At 36.8% G+C, this 22,742-nt stretch overlaps 2 protein-coding genes across 3 annotated transcripts in view; one reads left to right on the top strand and one right to left on the bottom strand.

Moving 5' to 3' along the window:
* col4a1 (collagen, type IV, alpha 1) overlaps positions 1 to 20,078 on the bottom strand; it is a 58,743-nt gene extending 38,665 nt beyond the window's left edge. The window contains exon 1 of the mRNA XM_051118734.1: positions 19,865 to 20,078. Within this exon, the coding sequence (XP_050974691.1) occupies positions 19,865 to 19,933 (69 nt within the window). The 5' untranslated portion in view covers positions 19,934 to 20,078. The remainder of the gene's footprint in view (positions 1 to 19,864) is intronic.
* A 57-nt stretch (positions 20,079 to 20,135) lies between these two features.
* The window catches only part of col4a2 (collagen, type IV, alpha 2), a 95,633-nt gene continuing 93,026 nt past the window's right edge, over positions 20,136 to 22,742 (top strand). For both annotated transcript variants that reach the window (XM_051118732.1, XM_051118731.1), the window contains exons 1-3: positions 20,136 to 20,367; positions 20,713 to 20,824; positions 20,920 to 20,971. In XM_051118732.1, the coding sequence (XP_050974689.1) occupies positions 20,784 to 20,824; positions 20,920 to 20,971 (93 nt within the window). In that variant the 5' untranslated portion in view covers positions 20,136 to 20,367; positions 20,713 to 20,783. The remainder of the gene's footprint in view (positions 20,368 to 20,712; positions 20,825 to 20,919; positions 20,972 to 22,742) is intronic.

The following is a 22,742-nucleotide window of genomic DNA, read 5'->3' as shown; positions in this document are numbered from 1 at the left end:
ACCACTTGACAAAAGACTGGATCTACTACCGCAGCCAAGAGCACCGCCAGTGAGGAAGAGCTCTCTCCAGCAAAATGAATAGAAGGAAATCTGGTGATTCAGCTTTGGGATCATCCCTTTTTGGATGAAATCACTACTCCCTCTTTGCAGCATTGTTAGATTGCTGCTAGCTAACATCTGTGCACATCTGTATTAACAGCAGTGCAGTCAGAAAGGACTTTTCTCACAGTCGCCAACATTAAACACGCACACAGCCATTCAATGTCCCATTGTTTTCACATGTACACATTGACACGCCACTGAAAGCATCTGAGGCCATAGGCTAAGCTGTTCTTCATCAGACGGTCCACACGCATTGTCCTACACACGCCTGGAATCTCCCTGAGGAGACTGGAAATGACCTCATCAGTCAACAATGACAGAATGCCCCATTGTGTGTTTGTGGACATGGTTTATACTGGACTGATGCATGATTCATACTGCTGTATCGTCTTCATAACTCAAATGAAATCACAATGATTTACCACAATATCGGAAAGGAGTTGACAGCCAGACTTAACACAGACATGCAACACTATATACATATGCTCAGATGATTGGCATGATGTGAAGTGTAGTGGTTGGATGTGGTCACTACAAATGTGATACTGATCACACTACAACCACAGACACAAAAATGTAACTCATATCCCTGTCTGTCTCACTTGCGTCAGCAACAAATTATTTGAGTATGATTTCAAAAATAAATAATTGGGTGGAATAGTGAATGGTCGTTATGACATTTATTTCTAAACTAATGTTAACCAATGAAACTTTATTGTAATGCGTCACTGATGAATGATGATTTTTGACATAGACAAAAGAATATGTGATGCACACCGAATGACAACAACAAGATTTAAACTATTCAAATAAAAAAAAATCAGCAAGAAGACTAAAGATGTTCATTCATGACATCATGGGCGGGCCCCATCACATATTTTATGGAGGGGCCCCACAGAATTTCCATACGCCACTGCTGTCTGTGTTTTCTGGTTACACGCATAAGCTGCACGTAAGCATGCGTCGTATATGTCGTAATGAAAACAGCAGGAATTCATGGCAACAACAAAAACATTCACTTTTTAACACACTCCAGATGTTTTGCAGTAGTAAGCACTTGGCTCAACGTTCCTCAGTGGAATTAAAAACACACTTTAATTGTTTAAATCCAGGGCTGACAAGAATCATAATTATATCAGTTCACCTTTCTTCACTTCTTTATGTTTTCACATGACTCTGGTCCGATCACAGGGTTGAGACAGTAACCGAAGTGACGTTATGTTTTCTGTCAAGACTCTTTTGTAGGTCATCTTGAATGAAGTCTGAAGATTACGGATTAAACCTGCACGTCACAACTATGGTCACATGCAGCAGTGCATGACTTCACATTAACTGAGGGAAGAGTTATTTTAGTACTATTTGTACTATTACGGTATTTGTTGATATTAAGAATTAGCATTTATTTCTATATTTTCAGTGTGTTTTGATTTTAGTTTACATACTTTTAATGTATTAGGGTTAGGGTTACTATTTCATGTAATAGTTTGTATGCAAATTGTTATGTATCCATCCGAAAAGAAAAATAAATCAGAGCTCTTAATTCTGAATGCTTAAACATGACAAGGCCACATCCGCCAGCTTTGCCAGAAAGGGGACATAGAAATCTTAATGGACCATGTCATGACTCCATTAGGACACAATCCAACGCTCTAAGAAGTGACAAGAGTGCAAAGGCTGTCAACAGCTGCAGTCATGTCCAAAACGAACCGATAAAAGTGTATCTCTGAGAGGCGTAGACTGTCTCTCGTGGCATTCTTGCATGTCTGAGTATTTATGCGGGAGATAAATCATCTTGCTTATTAACATAAAATCAGCAACACATTCCAGCTCATAGTCAAGTGCATATTCTGAAGAACACATTCTGGAAGATTCAGGGGAGGATTATTTTTAAAAATATGACTTTCAGCCTCACAATATCCTGTTCAAGCCTAGCCATATTTTCAGCTGTCACATGACCTCTGAAGGGCAACGTCCAGCCTGGGATCTATTTATCCGACGTCTACAGGTTAACCTGTCAGTACACCGACCCTTAACCATGTCCTTTACAGCCCTGATGTTAGCTTCCTTTAGCAGTATGGATTTGTTTGTGTTTGTAAGACTTCAGTTCTGTTCAAAATCTGGTGTGCAAAGAAAACAAAAATAACTTTATTCAGCAATTTCTTCTCTTTTGTGTCAGTTGCGTTGTGGTACTCCTGTGAACACGGGGCGGAGACTGACACGGAAAAGAAGAAATTGTTGAATAAAGTCAGGTTTTTTTCATTTTGTTTTCTTTTCTTTCCGCACAAAAAGTATTCTCATAGCTTCATAACATTACGGTTGAACCACTGATGTCACATGGACCATTTTAATGATGCTCTTACTACCTTTCTGGTAGAACCCTGCACGGGCCTCAAATCTATGCCCTAACCTGACCCTGGCCCGAGATGCTCAGGCCCTAGTCCGGCCCTTGTCTAACAGCTTATCACAATTCTCGGCCCGAGTCTGACCTGTCTTTCCCCCACCTTCTCCCAAAACAGCTATTAAAGAAGTTCACTTCCATAACAAAAATGTACAGATAATGCACTCACCCCAATGTCATCTAAGATGCTCTTGTCTTTCTGTCTTCAGTCGTAAAGAAATTATGTTTCTTGAGGAAAACATTTCGGGATTTTTCTCCATATAGTGAACTTCAATGGTACCCAGTTTGAACTTCCAAAATGCAGTTTCAATGCAGCTTCAAAGGGCTCTAAGCCGAGGAAGAAGGGTCTTATCTAGCAAAACGATTGTTTTACAATTTATATACTTTTTAACCTCAAATGATTGTCTTGTCTTGTCTCTGCGATGCGCATACAAACTCTGTGCAATCTGGGCCAATACAGTTAGGGTACGTTGTGCTTAATGTTGTGCTTTTATAAAATAAAGAAAAAAAACAGGATGTGCTTTCCGCAGTTTCAGGTTTGATGAAGAGAGCTTCTCAAAAGCAGGGCTCTACTTTCTGGGCCTTGAACGTGTCAGTTGCTTTGTTGTCTAAGCAGGGTCAGAAAGCTCGATTTCATCAAAAATAACTTAATTTGTGTTCCCGAAGATGAAGAAAGGTCTTACGAGTTTTGAACGACATGATGGTGAGTAATTATTGACAGAATTTTCATTTTTGGGTGAACTATCACTTTAATTTCAGCTGGAAAGTGCAGTGAATTGTACTGAATGTATAGGTATATTATTGTAGGTAGAGCCATGTTTTTCCAATAAGCCTGTTTTGGATATCAGAAAGCCTTTGTGTCTTTGTGAAATCATTCAGTGAACCACAACTCCCTCTCACAGTGTCCTCATTCTCATTCTGCTGTGTGGCCAGCGATGTGTGTAGGAGACAGTCAGGCCCACAGAAAGGACGGAACTCCCACACTAATGCTTCATGGAGGGGTTTCCCTGCCTTAAGAGGATGGATACTGTTATTTCCTTCTGTCCACAAGCTATCAAATAATGACTAATAGCCGTCTTTCGCAAATAAAGCTACACACGCAAAGGCAGACATTTAGATTCTGCTGTTTGAAGTGTTGAGCTTTAACTAAAACCACATGATGCACAATAAGTCAGTTGAATCAGCCAGTAAGTTATTCAAGGCTTCAATTCTTCACGCTGATTGAACTATTTTCATGTAAAACACATGGCTAGCACGCATTATTACTTTAGCTAAGCAAGATGTGGATAGATATGACTTTAAGTCTGTTTGCATGCAAAATAGAGAAAAATTCCATAATATATTTAGCGCTTATGTTTGATGTGGATTATAATTGTTTGAACTGGATTGCAAAAAATTTAAAAGTTACTATTATGGTGTTTATTTTAGATTCATCAATAGAGCTCACCCACAGATCTGTAATGGGCCAGTAAAGGGATATTTTGATTTTTTACATGTCAGATTACAGATTTTCAAATAATTGTATCTCAGCCAAATATTGTCCTATCCTAACAAACCATACATCAATGGACAGCTTCTTTATTCAAATGATGTATAAATCTCAAAATTTAAAAAAAAATTGACCCTTATGATTGATTTTCTGGTCCAAGGTCACATTTTACACCGATCACCCCAAAATTAAATTTCTGTCATTCACACCCTCATGTCATTCCAAAAAATAAGGTATTAAAAGATGATAAATTGTCGGTGTTGTGTTTCCATACAGTGGAAGTCAATGAGCTTCAATGCTGGTTGGTTTCCAAATTCTTTAAAATATTTTTTTGTTTCATGGGAGAAAAAAAAATCACACATGAGGGTGATTAAAAGATTAAAGTATTTTAAAGTACACTTTTCACAAGGGTGGAAGAACATTATCAGTGAACAGGGTGTTGTGACTACCTGTTGGATGTTCTGACTTGATCAAAAAATACTTAAAAGTTTGTGAACTACTGATCTACAGGACCATAATCAAAAAGGAGATCAGTATCATTTCTCAATAACCCACAATGGAGCCATAATGTTGCATCTCCTGTCAAACATCTCATGTCTTGCATTGTTATGTGAGAGCATTCAAGCTACTGCATTAATTGAGAGTTTATGAGACAGCTATAGTTAACGTAGGCTCAGATTTGGAGTCATGCCTATGATGTCCAGTTGTCACAGCCCACTGACCAGTAATTGTTCCAAACAGTGGGAGAAAACAACTCGACATAACCATGCTCCAAGTATGAGTACTATTTAAACTCCCCCTTCTATCAGCAGACAGAAGTATGTGTCTGTCATAAACGTTAATGAGATAAACTAGACACAACCCTGTGTTTATAATGAAACTACATGCATATGATAACGACTCCTGCTAATGCAGTAATCGAAGGCATATGAATGTTTGGAGGCACTCCATATTCTTCTACGATTCAAAGAGAGGGTAGTAAAGGCAATCTAATTTATCGTACAAAATATTTTCTTTGCTTGTGTGGGAAAGTGCAAGACTCTGAGAAAATTCACAGCGAGATCCCATTGGAACAAGAGCACAGGTCAGGCTCTAAAAACAGGAGTTAATGCCTGAAACGTGAGAAGAGAGAAAGGTAGTGGACAGGGAGCACAAAGCTAAGAAAAGACAAGCATTCAGAGGTAGCTCTCTGTGTTTAATCTGGCTGTAATAAACCTTGTAAGGCTGCTCGAAATAGAATTGTGGTCCTAAACAGGGCTGAGAAGATTTTGCAAAGCATCTGGCTGTTTTCTTCACTGAATAAGAAGGCTGTCTAAAGGACAAAGTGGAGGTAGAGAACAATGACAGTTTTCTGGATTGAAGTAAGGCTGTCAAATCAATTATATATATTACAATAATATATTTATTTAACACTTTATTCAACAATTTATTCTTTTCCATGTCAGTCTTTGACGCACATTCACAATACATTGTGATACTCTCATGAACACGTCAATTGTTGAGATAGAAAGGAAACTGTTGAAAAAGTTGTTACTTTTGTTTTCTTTGAGCACAAAAAGTATTTACCGCTTATGTCACATGGACTTTTTTAACAATGTCCTTACCACTTTTCTGGGCCTTCAACGTGTCTATTGCAGGGTCAGAAAGCTCTTGGATTTCATCAAAAATGTCTTAATTTGTGTTCCAAAGATGAACAAAGGTCTTATGAGTTTGGAACAACATGAGGGTGAGTAATTAATGAAAGAACTTTCAAACTTTCATGCTGATGTTTCTTAACACACTTAGTACTTTTAAAAGCTGTAATCAGTTTCAATCAGCTCTGAATGTTTTGATCAGTTGTATAAATCGCACAGAACAGAATGAAGCAGTTATAATATCAAACTGAATAAACACGCTAAGCGGTTAACTGTGACAGCTTATTGCTTTTAGCCAGGAGAGCTGTATGCAAGATGTTTGTGAAGCCCACCGTGAGTCTATGGGGCGAGAGAGGCATTTGTCGTTTCCTTTCAGGCCTCAAGAGAACAAACGCAGATGAAAGGTGAGGTAATGCTTTCTGCTGGTTTTATGGTCACAAAGGCAGTATAAGATTGCTGTGCCTACATACACAAACATGGCAAATGCATACTGTATACCACACTGTAACTCACTTTCTGGAGAGAAACATCTTGATCTGAATAACTCAGGAATCACCCTGAGGTAAAAATATCCTATTCTTCCTTATTTTCCACAGGTAGAGCACAACAGTGAACTGACGTTAAGAATATCATGACTTCCTTAGTCAAATGCCATGACATTCCCTCAGATCATGCGTAAGCTAACAATAACCTTACATTGTTTTAGAGGCAGGAAATCTCTACACTTGATGTTCTGAACAGATCAGGAAGGACTGGGATGGAACATCAGGTCATTATGTTTTTGGAATAGACGCAGTTGCTGTGCTCTATATTTAGGGCTGGATGTCAGACGGGCTTCAGGTTTAATAATTAAAATAACATCTGTGTCTCGTTTCAGTCTGATACGTTTCCAACTGGTTTAAAATTCCAGCTTCTGAGTTTAGATGGTGGCTTCCACCACATCAGTTCAAAACAGAAGGGGGTGTCAGAGGTCACCAGAAGTTTATTTCCAGCAGACTAAAAGTAAATTGAAAAGAAAATGACAAATAAAACTAAAGCTACATGGAACAGTGGGAGGTCAGACAATGTTGTTTCAGTTTAATAAGAGGATTTTATCAGATGCATAAAAAGTAATAGTTCACTCCTCCGCTGGAAGGTCAACTCTTATTTTTGCTGCTCCAAATCCAACTTGGGAGTTTCGGGCCCCTCATAACACACTCAGAATCCAGAGTTTGGCTAATTTGGCTCATGCTCACTTAAACAAAGTGTGCCAGTTACACAACATTCATTATTTTTATTTTTATGAAAGAATTTTTAAAGTTATTCAAAATACATTAAAAATGCAGGTCATGATGTGTCATGCAGTGACGCTTTGTCTATGATGAGCATGTTTCAGTTTTTTAATTAAAATTAATTTGGATATTTTTGTGTGTATCATAATATCTCAATATCACAACATGAAAAAATTGCCCGATATCATTATATCCCAATATCATATGAAAAAGAAAAAGAAAGTAAATAACCTGTCCCAATATTGTAATTCTCATTAAAATAATTACTTTTTTTAAAAAAAGAAAAACCTGTAATGTAGTTGGAAAATTTGCTCAAATAAATAAATAAATATACAAACACAAAAATAGTAATTTCCTGCATTCCATCATGACTGTAGGCCAGCAAGTGTTTTTTTTAAATATTAGATAATATTAGATAATTTGACATTTTTATGACAAGCCGTTAGCAGTTTAAGTTAGCAGTTTATGAAATGTCATGAGGTGCAGCTCTGCAAAAACAATCATAATATTTATGAATTTATAATTTATATACTTGATAAAAAATTGAAAAATGTTTACATTTACATTTTTATTAATATTAATTATTGAGATATGCTCTCCCACGTGTTCAAGGTGTGAAGAAAATAACCACATGACGTCTTTCAGCCTTCCAATCTAAATTATTGTTCTTGTTTTTTTTTTTTTGTTTTTTTGTTTTTTTGTTTTTTTGAAAATGATATGAAACCAACATGAGTAAAAAGTGTACATGTTTCCTTTTCGTCATTTGTGGTATAAACATAGAGAGTTGTGATATTACTTTTCGAAGCAATAAAACTGATATTTTCACTTTGCGCATTAAAATAACTAACAAACAAACATAGCCTTACATTGAGGAAGCATATTCTGGAGTTTCCATCAGAGCAACAATTTTTGTTTCTTTTCACATAAATTATGATTACAGGGTAGATTATTGATTAATAGACTTATTTTCATGTGGTTTCTTGCACAATACCATGTTATGACCTCAAAACACATTTATCATAATGTTTACCACTTGCATCATATAACTAGCTCTACTGCACTTGCAGTGTGGAGCAACTGGGGTACAAACTTTCCAAAATATTGTAAAATATAATATAACCTGATTTACATTCATCTGTTTCAGTTAAAGGGCACCTATTATGCCCCTTTTTACAAGATGTAATATTGGTCTTGGGTGTCCCCAGAATGTGTCTGTAAAGTTTCAGCTCAAAATACCCAACAGATCATTTATTATAACGTATGGAATATGTCATTTTTGGGGCATGTCTAAAAAGAGCTGTTTTGGTGTGTTTCACTTTAAATGCAAATGAGCTGCATATTTTCGCTCCATCTTAAGAAAAGGGCATAGCGAATACATCTCTGCTTTGCATACCTACAGCAATAATCAGTATAGGGCTGTTTGATTCTGAAAATTTTGGAATCGAGTCCGATTTTGATTCCAATTCCTGGTTCCAAGAATCGATTCCTCACTGTTGTTTTTTGTTTTTTTAGATCGGAGGAACCTGATTTTGCCATGAGTGTAGGATATACATGTCTTAGAAAGTAGCCTTGTCATAATATGAAGCTTTATTTTAAAAAAAATATGATACATTTCTGCATGTAAATTGTCATTTTACTGCATTGCCCATTAGTCACAGCCCAAATTAGTCACAGCCCACAGCGCAGCAGTGGACATGCGTTATTGCATGAACTAAACAAGGCGTGCACAGTTCAGCTCAATGATGTTAACTTCAACAGTTTGCTTTGCACAACATTAACAAACTGTACACAAACAAAATAACCAGAACATTAACAACAACACTGATATAACAGCTTGAGGTTTATCTGTCAATCAGATGTGCTCTCGGCCACTGTGCTCTTGTTTTCTTTCAGAATTATCATTGGCTGATAGAAAAGTTAAGAAATAGCATTTTTTTAAAAGATGGAAATAGGATCAATACCCTCCAATACGTCATGATCTATTCTGTCGTGCAGCGCTCAATATTGGGAACGATGTGCGTTAAAACTGCTAACTCATTGCGAGGGCAGAGCCCTTCCAGAAAGAACCCGCCCACACTTTTGACTGGCTGTGATATTTGATTGGTTCTATTGCGCTGTCGCGTTGCGTCTGGTGTGGACACCCAAAATTGCTTGTCATGTTGCCTGTAGTTAGGACACGGTGTGAGGGTGAAAACTATGGTAGTAATGCAGGAATGTCAATCAGCGGCTGTGGGTGGGGCCTAAACAATGTGATGTCACATTCCTCTCCGAATCAAAACCGTATGCCTAATAAGACTGGTTTGGTTTTGATTAAAAAAAAAAAAGGGTGGGTGGATTTCTGCCAACACACATTTATGTCCAAACACCATGTACAATTGGATTTTGTGTAATAGGTGCCCTTTAAAACTGAATACCTTTTTAACAGCACTGACACATTTACCACAGGCAATAATTCTGTGTTGTGCTTGGAATGGATTCTTTTGACCTGGCCAGTGAGAAGCAAACTAGACATGACCTTTTTTTGGATGGTCAAGCACCACTCAAATTTTGGCAAAATCTAGTTCATATCTATTGTTCATGAGGAAATGATGGCATTTTAGTGGAATGTTAATACAAACTCACCACGTGGATCATGTGTTCAAGTTACACGTGTTAAAGCATCAACACTGTAAACAAACTATCCATGTTGAAAACAAGGGGTGGAGCGAGCAATTACAGCAATCAAAACCAGATCCAACAGGGAAAGCAGATCCAGTAAAAGAAGAAATGACTTCAGTTTATCTGTACTTGTGTTTATCGCTGTGTACCATCCATAAATATTTGTTGCTCTCTCATCCTCGAATCATGCCGGAGTCCTGGACACTGTGCTTTGTCAGCAGTGATTTTAGTGTAGATACAGGGAGATGATGTCACAGCAATTAAAATCTCATCTGAAATCCCCCACACAGAAACATGACAATGTACAAAAGGATTACTGCTTAAAACCCAGAAAAGGACACCCACAGGTCCAGGGTTCATGTGCATGCAGTATGGACCTCCATGCGAAACGTGCATGAACTCGCCCCTACTGGTCCACCGAACAATAGAGGGATCAAACAGCATTTGAAACACTGCATTCAGAGCGCTGGACAGAGAAGCTGTCACTGACAATAGTTATCTGTTCTCCAAAAAATTGCACAGAAGCCTGTGGGGCCTACTTATAAATGCTCTAAGGATAAAACGAGGCGAGGTTAGAGATTGTTCCGAAGCTTCTGTCTCTGTTTCTTGGAATCACATGAATTTGGAATTATTTTTGTCATAAACTGTTTTATCAGCCTTTGGCGGCTTCTTCGGCCTGCAGCTTGTTCATCTGATCTTTAACAGTGATGACAACATGAGATTCTTCCTAATAGAGTCCACAGACGTCTCCTTGTGTGATGCTCTCTGCAAACACTCCTGTGGCAGAGCTGGCATGAGTTTTGGGCTAACGTGGTTCACGTGGCACTGTGAAAGGCCAAAATAGCACGCTGGCAACCAAATCATGGTTCTCCAACAATAATCTGTTTCATGCAGCAAAAACAGCAGGTTGAGATGAAACCAGTGCAACCAAGTAACCTAAATATCCACCAGCTGTAGCTGATCTCACAGTAGATAACTGCAATGCTTTTTTATAAAAGAAAATAGCATTTTTAATCACTTGCATTGATATTTTACAATTAAAAAATACTGTTTACATATACAATGTCTAAATCTCTGAGGCCAGCGGTGAAATTGAAAAGACATGCAATTTAATGTTTCCAACTGAAATCAACACTACTGGCCTCAAAGCACAAACAACTTTTATTACTTTTACCACTGTGCATGACTTGTAAATTCATACATTTTAATGTTTGCATCACATAAGCAGCTCCATAAATATGGCTGTTTTGACATAGTAAAATTGCTTTGTAGCTCACCCCGGTACAGCACTGCACTTGAAAGGAAGTGTTTGAGTAAAGTCCTGTGAAGCATGAGCAATGATAAATGAGCTCAAAGACTTGTAGATGCAAGCTAAAATGATATGGTTGGTGCAGCAAATATGTTTTAATTTCATGTTTGCTTTTGTTAACTATTGGTTAGGTTTATGGTAATTCGGGTTTTTGTAGGTGGTGTGTTATTTTCAAATGCAATAAAGCATTCATCTTTTTGCACCAGTCACCAGACATTTTATTTCGAAACTGCCTCAATATGTACAACAACCAGCATAATGAAATATTGCCACATTCACATTAATCTGTCAGATAAAACCGAAAAATGCACATTTAGCACCATAATTAAAATTAAAATTAAAATATTTCATCTAAAAAAGTGTCATGAAACGTGCAATATGTCCAAATGTTCCTTCCATAAGCCTGGGTTGGAAAATGCTTCTAAATTTCCTTATACATACACACATATAAATAAATAAATAAATTTAAATAGTATTTAAATAGTATTTAACTGAAAGATGTAATACTTTTTAAAAAAAAAAAAAAAAAAATCTAGATTTTTTTTATTTTATTTTATTTTATTTTATTTTTAAATGCATAGTTTTCATTTTGGAAGAACTATCTCTTTAAATCTGACCTGATTTCTGTTAGGGTCTGGTCAGACAGCTGCATTGTGATTTTCAAGGGTCTTAGGAGGGGAAGAGGAAATGCATAAAATGGCCGGACAATCTGTTAGAGGCTCTGGACATATGCTGAAAAGGCCCATAACGACTCCAGTGTTTCTCTTTAATGACAAATGTAACAAGCTGTTCCCTCCCACTGTCTTTTTCTATGATTTATGACCTGGAGTAAAGATGGTCCAAACTTTTTACAGAATGTTTTGAGATCCACAAAGACAGCTGCATAAACAAACCACCCAGAACAACACAAACTCCTACCAATTCTGATGATTCAAATACACGGTGAGAAAACAGAAGGCCCAGTCTTTCAAAAAGAGAGGCCACTAGGTCATACAGAAGTAAACTACACTTTTATTAGAGCACTTGAGACAAAACAAGCACTTTCAAGGCTCAGGACTCATTCAGGACTTTCACTAATCACTCTTATTATAGCAAAATATACATTTACGTTATCTTTTAGCTTTTCTTTGACTGATTGATTGATTTGTGTGTGTGTGTGTGTGTGTGTGTACTTGTTTTTGCTACATAGTGGGGACCAAATGTCCCCACAAGGATAGTAAAACCTGAAACTTTGCGGTCCCCACAATGTTAAAAAATGATTAAAAATAGTAAATGATGTTTATCTGAAAGTGTAACGATGCAAACATGTTTTCTGTGAGGGCTAGGTTTAGGGTTAGGGTTGGGTTAGGGGATAGACAATATCGTTTGGTCAGTATAAAATCTATAGAAGTCTATGGAAAGTCCCCACAATTCACAAAAACAAACGTGTGTGTGTGTGTGTGTGGTCACATTTTATTCTGCCTTGGCCACCAAGTTTTTCAGGACAGCCAGGACTGGTGCCACTTTTTTTTTGTTAATAATAATGCATGATGTCCTGTTTATAATGCTATTAACACAGGCATCTTCTCTGAGTCATCCTTCATTCCTCATGATTGACAGGACAGATGGCTCTCTCATGCATTATGGGCCAGTAAGCCTGGCTGAGTCCCAGTTACCAAGACCAAATGATCCGCTATGGGTATTGCCCAGGCTCCAGCCCACATTCCTGCAGAGAAAGCCTGGGATCTGGGACTCCCTATGTGCGATGACTGTTCCCCAGTGTCCTAGTATGAGGCAATCAATACCAGTGTGAAATAGACAGGATTTACCACAGCAAAAAGGAACACAAACACTTTTGAGGGCACAGATTCAGAGAAAAAATTTGGAGATTACAGGGTACATTTCAGTTGCCTGGTAGCGCCATGTGAAGCAAACTTCACAGTGTATTTACCCATCTTGGGCGTGGTTCCTAGATAGCTGCGTATGAGTATAAATCAATGCCATGGTTATGAACACTTTACGCATTTCTTGCGAATTGAACCTGGGAACTTGGCATTGCTAGTGCAACACTTAAATATTTGAGCTACAAAGTAAATTAAGGAACTACAGCATTTCTTCCATTAAGCCATAACAATTTTGTATATGCCTTCATCTACTAGTAAACACAACACTGAGGTAATCTTATAAGTAAAGACTTGGCGTAATGACAAAACTTGCTGCACTCTTTGGCCAGCAGATCAATAGGTTAAAGCCAAAAGGACGGTGTTTCCCCAGACCACCCAGAAAATAATACCCTTACAGCCTATTACACTGTTTTACAAGATGTGTGTGTGCAATCACATTGTTGAGCTGCATGTTAAAGAGTGTAACATTTCACTTTATACTTCACTGTCATAAAATCATGGTCAGTGGTAATAAAATGCACTTTCCTTCAAACAACACATTACTGAGATGATTTTATACTCAACTATTCTGAAACAATTATTAGCATAATTACAAACTGGTTTCAGCTGACCACCTTTGTGGTTCCCCATTTGCCCGTTTCAGTCTAGTTGAGCAGGGTTCATGAACTGAAAGGGCAAGGCCTTCATCAGAAGCCTGTCCCAGGCCCTATCACTCGAGCCAAGAGGGGCCATCAATGGACATTCTGTCCCAGGCCCTGTGAACTTAAGCAATGGCCCTTTGACAAAGGGAAAAACTATTTGAAAGGCTTCATATATTATAGGAATCAGTCAGTCTGAATTGTGTTTGTAATTTCAGGGCCATTTCTAAATTATCAGTGTTTTCTGGGTTTAAGATAAAAATGATTTTTCACTGCAAGCTGGGATGGTTTTAGGATATCTGATGTTTGTGGCTTCAGTTTAAGAACAGTTTAAGATGTTTTTTTCTTTCATTCGTGAAACAGCTAAGCCAAGCGCCATAATTGGGAACGTTTCATAAAAGTCATGAAAGCTGTTCCCACAAGAGTTGTGGGAACTTTGGAAAGAGAAATGATATCTTTATAAAGCTCTCACAACTTTTGACCAAAGAATTTCTATGATTTTTCTAACTTTTACAATCATTTGTACAGAGCCCAGACATGACATACTGGGGAGAAAAAAACTATAATGATCACGAATGTTGAATTTGTTCCCACAACTTATTATTTATTCCCTTGTTTTAGCTTAATCATAGCCACAAACTAAATTAAAAATAATGGGAATTAATTAATACGCCATGAACTTGATCTAACCTATGGGAATAATTAATGAAATGTATCTATTTATTTATTTTCCCTCAGCAATTTTTTAATTTTTATTTAAGATTTTAATTTACATGACTGGTAAATGTGGAAACCCTAACATTAGGCACGATTCTACAATCACTTTGTTGACAGTTCAACCAAAAACTTGTTGAGAAGTTATGTGTATATCCAATACTGAGTACCCTACTAAAAAGTGTTTATTAGGGTTGCTTGGCTGGAAAAGGGAGAACATGAAGATGTTTTATGAGACTATGTGTTATTTTCTAAAGAGATGAAAACAAATAAACCTCCGAAATGCTAAGGGTAAAGGGAAAGGAACAGGGATTCAGCAAGATAAACAGTTGCAACTGTTGCTTCCTCTGCACTGGCATTCCATCCCCCCTCTCTCGGGAGATGCTGGAACAGTCTGATCAGGCGTGGGCGGAACAGTGTGTAAGCCTAGTGAGGTCCGACATGTTTTTTCCCCCAGTTTTGGACCTCGTCCATCCTGCTTCTCCCCACTCGCTGTCTCTCACACCCATCACTAAATGTGCGGTTTCCAAGAATTAGACAGAGAACCCACACGAGACTTTCACGGGCAGACTCAAGGGGCAGGGCAGGATTGAGAGATATGCACTGCACATAAGTCACTTGAGGAATTTCTTTCACCATCAGAGGGTGTGATAAGACTGATTACATCACACGAACGCTTGTTTATTAACTACATAAAGCACATAAGGATAGAGTGTGTATTTAAAGACATCAAAATGTTAGTTTTATGGCTCTTAAAAGGTCAAAATATACTTCATTTTCCATGTTCTGCTCTGTCTAGTGTACAGTTGAGCATGTAAGACTTTCAAAGTAGAGTTCATTGAGTGTAAGCATGTACGCATGTGCATTACCTAGTTAACCTTTGTTTTTTGAGTGGTTGAATTGTTCACGCAGACACAAATAGTATGGGACATGCAGACATGTACGTGGAACTCAGACTGCTATTAGACAACAGCAGACTGCTTTTGATGAAAATCTCTGAGAGTATATGCTATGGAAGCCAATTTCTGTCACTAAATAAAAAATAAAAAAAGGTTATTGCAACGTTTCATCTCACAATTCTGACTTTTTTCTCAGAAATGCGTGATAAACTCACAATTGCAAGTTATTTTTCTTACAATTGTGTGATACAAACTCACAGTTTTGACATTTTTCTTGCAACTGTGTGATACAAACTCACAATTCTGACTTTTTTTCTTGCAATTGTGTGATACAAACTCACAATTCTGACTTTTTTTCTTGCAATTGTGTGATACAAACTCACAATTCTGACTTTTTTCTTGAAATTGTGATACAAAATCACAATTCTGACTTTTTTCTTGAAATTGTGTGATACAAACTCACCATTCTGACTTTTTTCTTGAAATTGTGATACAAAATCACAATTCTGACTTTTTTCTTGAAATTGTGATACAAACACACAATTCTGACTTTTTTCTTGAAGTTGTGTGATACAAAATCACAATTCTGACTTTTTTCTTGCAGTTGTGTGATACAAACTCACAATTCTGACTTTTTCTTGAAGTTGTGTGATACAAAATCACAATTCTGACTCTTTTTCTTGAAATTGTGTTATACAAAATCACAGTTCTGACTTTTTTCTTGCAATTGTGTGATACAAACTCACGATTCTGACTTTTTCTTGCAATTGTGTGATACAAACTCACAATTCTGACTTTTTTCTTGAAATTGTGTGATACAAAATTCAAAAAACTCACAATTCTGACTTTTTTCTTGAAATTGTGTGATACAAAATTCAAAAAACTCACAATTCTGACTTTTTTTTTGAAATTGTGTGATACAAAATTTAAAAAACTCACAATTCTGACTTTTTTCTTGCAATTGTGTGATACAAAATCACAGTTCTGACTTTTTTCTTGCAATTGCGTAATACATACTTGCAATTCTGAATATTTCTTGCAACTGCATGATACAAACTGTGCAATTCTGACTTTTTTTCTCAGAGTTGTGAGATTTAAACTCGCAATTACGAATTATAGTCAGAATTGTGAGATATACAATTCTTTCTCAGAATTGCAGGTTCAATTCTAACTTTTTTCTCAGAATTGTGAGATATAAACTTGCAATTCTGACTTTTTTATTGCAATTGTGTGATACAAACTCGCAATTCTGACTTTTTTTCTCGCAACTAAGTTTATCTCACAATAATTTTGACTTTTTTCTGACTTAGAATTGTGAGATATAAACTTGCAATTATGAGTTATAAAGTCAGAGTTGCGAGATATAAATTAACAATTCTGACTTTTTTTCTCGCAATTTCAAGTTTATATCTTGCAATATCTTGACTTTTTTTTCTCAGAATTGTGAGATAAACTTGCAATTGTGAGTAATGAAGTCCAATTTTGAGGGGGAAAAAGACTCGCGAATTGTGAGTTTATATCTCATAATTCTGAGAAAAAGTCAGAACTGTAAGATAAAAAGTCTCAATTACCTTTTTGTTTTTTATTCAGTGGCAGAAACGGGCTTCTTTAATATGCTAATGAACTCCTGGATAATTTTTGTCCAATCAAATACTGTCTAAAATGAGAATTCCTCCCTTGAACTCCAACTCATTAGCAAGCAGCAAACAGCCCATTAGCTAAAAAGGAACATTCAGCTTCAAAATTCCTAATATTCAGGCCTGTTTGCAGAAATGTTTAAAACATGGAAATATGTTTTTCTTTTTCTTTTTTTTTTTTTTTTGTTCACTGTTCACTTTAGCATAGTTTCATAATTGCTTCTGTTGTCTTTGAAATATGATTAAAGTGTACTACTAAATGTACAGACAAGCATTTTTGGTAATAAAAATGTAATTTAAAGTAAATTCTATTGAAACATGTATGACATGTATTTAAAAATTTGTAATTTCACATTTGTGTTAAAATTTATATTTAAAAGTGCACATTTAGTACAATTAAGCACACTTATTTTTCACAGTGTATGGATGGATGTCAGTTTAGCTTTTTATGTTGCAAATATAATTTATACAGTTATGTAGCCAAGTGTAAATGTATTGTGCATACCCATACCCAGATAACAATATCACCAACAATGACCAAGAGCAATGAAATGAAATGTAAAATGGTCCTCCAATTCATCTGTTTGCATTCACTGCACAACAATCACTTAGTTTTACTGAGTTCACCTTTATTTACTCTGGCTGTTTCTGCTTTGCATTCAAGTGGAGAATCTAATCTTTGCTACCATCCTAATGAAGTGAGTTAACTACAGGAAGTGTGCTAGGGACAGTCCCAATAATCTGATATGAACTGGAGACACATGAGACCATGCATACCTTATGAGTCACAATTGATAAACAAGCTTGGTAAAACATATCATTCAGATGAAACTCACCCAGATCATCAGACTTCCATTAATGTACAAATATAGATAAGGAAGGTTTTCTGAATAAATAAACTGGGGTGGCTATTACTGTGCCACTGAAACAGGCAGAAAGATAAACATTTGCTTGTTAGGAATATTCTTCAGCCCTTTTATTTGCAAGAAACTATTAAACAAATGGCATTCTGATCTGTAGTCATCATAAACGTCTTTTTAACAAATATTTAGAGATCTCTCAAGAGAGTAAACAAACACATGATTTATGCAGGACCACACATACAGTACAACAAACGCTGAAATAATGTACAGCTGATTTTGTAATACTCAGAAGTTCTTTTCTATTCATTTCACCTACTAGTCGATGTGAATGGATTGTGTTCAAAATGTTCTCCCATGACTTTTCCAGTTGTTTGTTATTACAGGATAAGGATTTGTTTTAGAGATTGCACTCACCACCTAAAGATATTTTAAGGAAAAAATACAAATCTTGTTATTTACAGATGTATTCAATAATCAGGGAAACCCTGTTTCCAAAACAAGCCAAAAACAACAAATGGTTACACCTTTTGGTGATTGCCTCACACAATACAGAGCAAAAACATTATTGTTCCAAGGGTTACTGTTGTTGTAGTTGTTTAAACAGTGCCCACAACCCTGACTTTTACACCATTCACAAATGGCATCAGTACAATCCAAGGCTGAGGTGACAGAGAGAGGTGGCTGTGGGTGGCAAATAATGGATGTTGCACTAGGAAGTGCTGAGAGATTACAGATTCAATGTCAAATCATGCCAGAAAACAATCTGGAGTATATAGCTTGTTCAGCATAGCTATGTGGCATACCAGATTAAATCAAACTAGTTTGGATTGCTTGTAGTAATGTGATAATCCATTAGGCATTTTGGAGCATTTTTGCCTGCAGTATCTGCAGTATCATTGGCAGTTTATTTATCCAACAGATTGCCTGTAAGCATTCATAAATTCCACAAAGTCACCAGATGTAACAGCTTTGTGAATTGTTAGTCTCATCACTGTCACAATAAATCATCCTGCAAGGTCTTATCACCCAGACACCTGTCACTTCCCGAATCCCCGCTCTGCACGTGCTTCACGCCGGAGCCCCGTCCACAGCCACTCCCCCAGTGAAAACACATGTCCAGTATAGCTTTCTCAGATTAATGCATCTACATCCTCATGCAACTACATGCAGGAGAAAACCTTGAAAACCTGTAAATCATTCATAAATAAAACTGAGTTCTTAGATGAGTGCTAAAATGCCTTAAACAAGAAGAAAACAAAGTCCAGATGGTTAAGAAAAAAGTTTAGAAAAAGTTTGTGTTAACTGTAGCAGTGTGCACACAAGTGTACAACACACCGAAAGAAGAAGCCAAGTTTGTCTGCTGTTTCCCACAGTCTAGCCAAAGAAAAAGGTAGACTCATACAAACATAGCTTCCAAAGTGAGACAAAGTCTTACTGTGACACCGCTGAGGTGAGACTAAATGAGACATTCTGCTTGTTTTATAGCACAAGAGTGAAATACTTTGAAAATGGCTCATTTCACGTTTTACGTAAGTGTCACAAATAGAGCAAATGCAGGTGTTACTGGTATGACATTTATGTCTTGAATATTTATATCAATCTATTGTGTTCTATTGCACAATGCATATTGTTTTATCATTTCATTTGTATTAACATTGGAACCCTATTTCTATCTGTCTATCTATCTATCTATCTATCTATGGTTTTAGGTTTCACTGTTTTTATTTGTTTTGGCATTAATTTAACTCAAACAAATATGCCAATACTTTGAAATTTAACTGAGAGGGTGGGGTGAGAGTGAAGGAGTAATACAACCCTCAGATGAGACCAAGAGGAGTGGCAAATATAAACTGTGGAGAAAACCAACAGCAGAAATCTACTTCATGACAATACATCAAGACACTAAGGCAACATAAGTGAGATTGGAAACAATCTATATGAAATTGCTGAAGTAATAAAACAACCAAATCATCAAAACAGTGCATGAATCTACTAAACTGTCAAAACAATTGTCGTGCTATAAATCAATATGCATAATGCATTTGATATACTGGAGCCCAGTGTTCACTCTTTTAGTTACAACACAAGTCGTGGGTTATTCAAATCAATCTGTTTACTTCTAAGAAGCGTTTGGATTGCTGTTTCTAGATGATTTTTTCATTAAATACGCTTAAGGTATAGCGTATGCCTTTTAACTTTGTGAAATCTAAGTGGAACTTGAGCGCTAGCAAGTCGCGCACAAGTTTTACGCACTTCTCTGTGCGCACGACTTAAGACAGTATAACGGATCTCTTTGTATCCAAACCGACGACATTACTTGTAAAACACATATAACTTAACATAACTTGTTTTTTTTTAGTTGGACTTACCTTAGCTGTGCTCTTGTCTATGCTCAAAGAGATTGTGAGAAGAAAAACGGTGACACATGGAAGCCGCATCTTCACACCTATGTGAATATAATGTCCAAAAGGACACGCTGCTGACGGATTCTTGTCCGTTTCAAGCAATTCTTTCCTTTCTTCTTCACGAGCTTGAACTATACGTTTGTCTGCATCTTTGCTCTAAACGTTATGTGGCTGTTGTTGAAAGTAACGTCTTGTAGAAGAGCCCACCACACCCCCTGTCAGGACCAAGACCACCCATAAACACGCACCAGCACAACTCTGTTTAGAACAACTATCACTCGCATTTCAACATTGTTAGGGGAAGTTTAAGTCTTGAAGATCAGTATTTCCCTTAAAACAGCTTTGGCAAGGTGGATTTTAGGTGGGACAACTAACTTTTCCAGAGCGCATCGAGACTGAGCGCGCCGCGTACGACTGGAGAGTGCGAGGTCTGAGGCACACTTCTGCCGTCACTTCACGGACAAGAGGTAGCATACGATTAAATGTGTGGTATTGTAACTAAAAGCGTTTAAACGATAACAAAATAGATTGTTTTTAAATTATTCGACACATTAACAAATGGTACCAAATGGTAGCTGTGTTTCTGGAACGTGTTAGCTAGTTTTTTAGCTAGTCTGAGAATGCACTAGCTATTATTAGTCTGACCACCTTGAGTTAGTATGTTTTCTGCTGGTCCGTGATGGTTTTTAGCTAATGACAGATAGACACCAGTTAGCATGTTCCAGAACAAAACTGCCGGCTTAAGCAGGATCTTTTAGCAAAGAACATGATGTACAAAGATCACTTTCAGGTCATACGTTTGTAACTTTCAGATCATTGAGTATGCAGTAACAGGATACTGAACTTGGGCAGAAGGAGAGATTTCATCTGTTTTCAGGCTCGCATGGAGGGTGAGAACCATTTACAGCACTGGAAGACATTAAGGTAACTTATATAACATATCTGCTGTTTGTTTGTGTTGAAGAAGCATGTGTTTTCCCTTTGCACAAATCTTAATTCACTCTTTTGTCATATTGCAGGTGTTTTCTGTTGTGCCTTGCAGTCCTTATCCTTACGACTGAGGTCAACGCAGTAAGTGTGCTTTTAATTTTATTATATTAAGTAGACAAGATTGAGTGCAGATTGTGGTGTCGTATTTGAGCCTCATTTATGGTGCAGCACACTGAACTGAGCTCCTCAGATAAGTGGGAGTGTCCTTGTTTGTGTTACAAGTTCCTCATGTTCATGTTCCTTTCGTTAAAACGTTTTATTTTGAAACCACGTTTCATTTCTTCCATTATTATAAGGCTAAAATGTAACTGTTTCACAGTGGTAAAGTCCCACATCAGTTAGTTATGGTTGTTAGTGGTCATAACCAACTGGTATCCCCCAGTTAGAGGTTAAACACTGGCCTGAAGTTAATGAAGAAAATGTGTTTGAAGTCTGTGAGTGGTTATGTTTTTAATACTCACAAACTGACACTTATGTTAAAGTATGTGTGTATACACATCTGCTTATTTTTCCTTTTTTTCTTTTCTTTCTTTTTTTTTTGCCAGTGATGCCTCATAATGCTAGTGAGTCCATTTTGAAAACTATTAGTTTGGGTTGAATAATACTGCCTTGGGGTGAACTGTTCATTAACTGGGTTCCAGTTCCTAGAATCTCCATAAATCTAAAGCTAAAAAGCAACTTTCCAAAAACACAGGTTTGTTTATGTAATACCCATAGTATGCTTACTTTTAGTAGTTCAATATTACCTATTTTCCAAGTATTGGTATATTTCAAGTTATGATGAAATGGAAATTGCAACAGATTTTTCTTCCATATTGTAATGTACATTCGAGTATAATGGAATATTGAAAAAGAAAACCTGTAGGATGGGACTTGGTTTTATGCATCAGTTATTGATTGGGTGTTGAGATGTGGGGCGTTGCACATCAAAAATGGAGGGAGATGAATGTTGGCTTACAGGATTTAAAGAAATAAAAAATGAAAATTTGCTGAAAATATACTCACCCTCAGGCCATCCAAGATGTAGATTAGTTTGTTTCTTCATCAGATTTGGAGACATTTACCATTACATCATCAGTGGATGCTCTGCAGTGAATGGGTGCCATCATAATGACACTCTAAACAGCTGATAAAAACATCATCACAATAATACACAAGCAAAACTCATTAATCCGGTCCATCAGTCAACATCTTATGAAGTGAAAAGTTGCATGTATCTATGATACTGCTTTTTGTAGTGAAACAAGTCTGAATCAGGAGAGAACTATGCACAGATCAAGCACCACAATGAAAAGACAACAATCTAGACAATACATCTTGATGGATTTTGATATGAGAGGAGAACAGGGGATGGATTTTTTTTTTCACTTGATGAAACATTATGGATTATGGAATATTTTGCCCAGAAGTGACCATTTAAAAATTAATTAAGATGTTAATTGAATGACTTGAGTGGTGTGGATTACTTGTGGATTATTGTGATGTTTTTATCAGATGTTTGGACTCTCACTTGGATGGTAAAGATAGATTATTTTTCGATAGGTTATCATAATCTCTGTTATTATGTTTTATAATAACATATATTTAAAGGGTTAGTTGACCTCAAAATGAAAATTTAGTCATTAATTGCTCACCCTCATGTCTTTCCAAACCTGTAATGGATGAACCTGTAACCTGGATGAAATTCGAGTGCTTTCTGACCCTGTGCAGACAACAAGGGTTCTACAACATTCAAGGCCCAGAAAGAGACCAAGAAGATTAGTTAATGTGACATCAGTGGTTACACGCATGCGTTGTTTACATGCAGATCAAAGCATGACAGAATGACAAAATATTCATTGTTGGGTGAACT

The sequence above is a fragment of the Labeo rohita genome, chromosome 9 (assembly GCF_022985175.1).
Source record: "Labeo rohita strain BAU-BD-2019 chromosome 9, IGBB_LRoh.1.0, whole genome shotgun sequence".
NCBI lineage: Eukaryota > Metazoa > Chordata > Actinopteri > Cypriniformes > Cyprinidae > Labeo > Labeo rohita.
The sequence above is the reverse complement of the archived record's forward strand: the minus strand, read 5'-3'. Positions and strand labels throughout refer to the sequence as shown.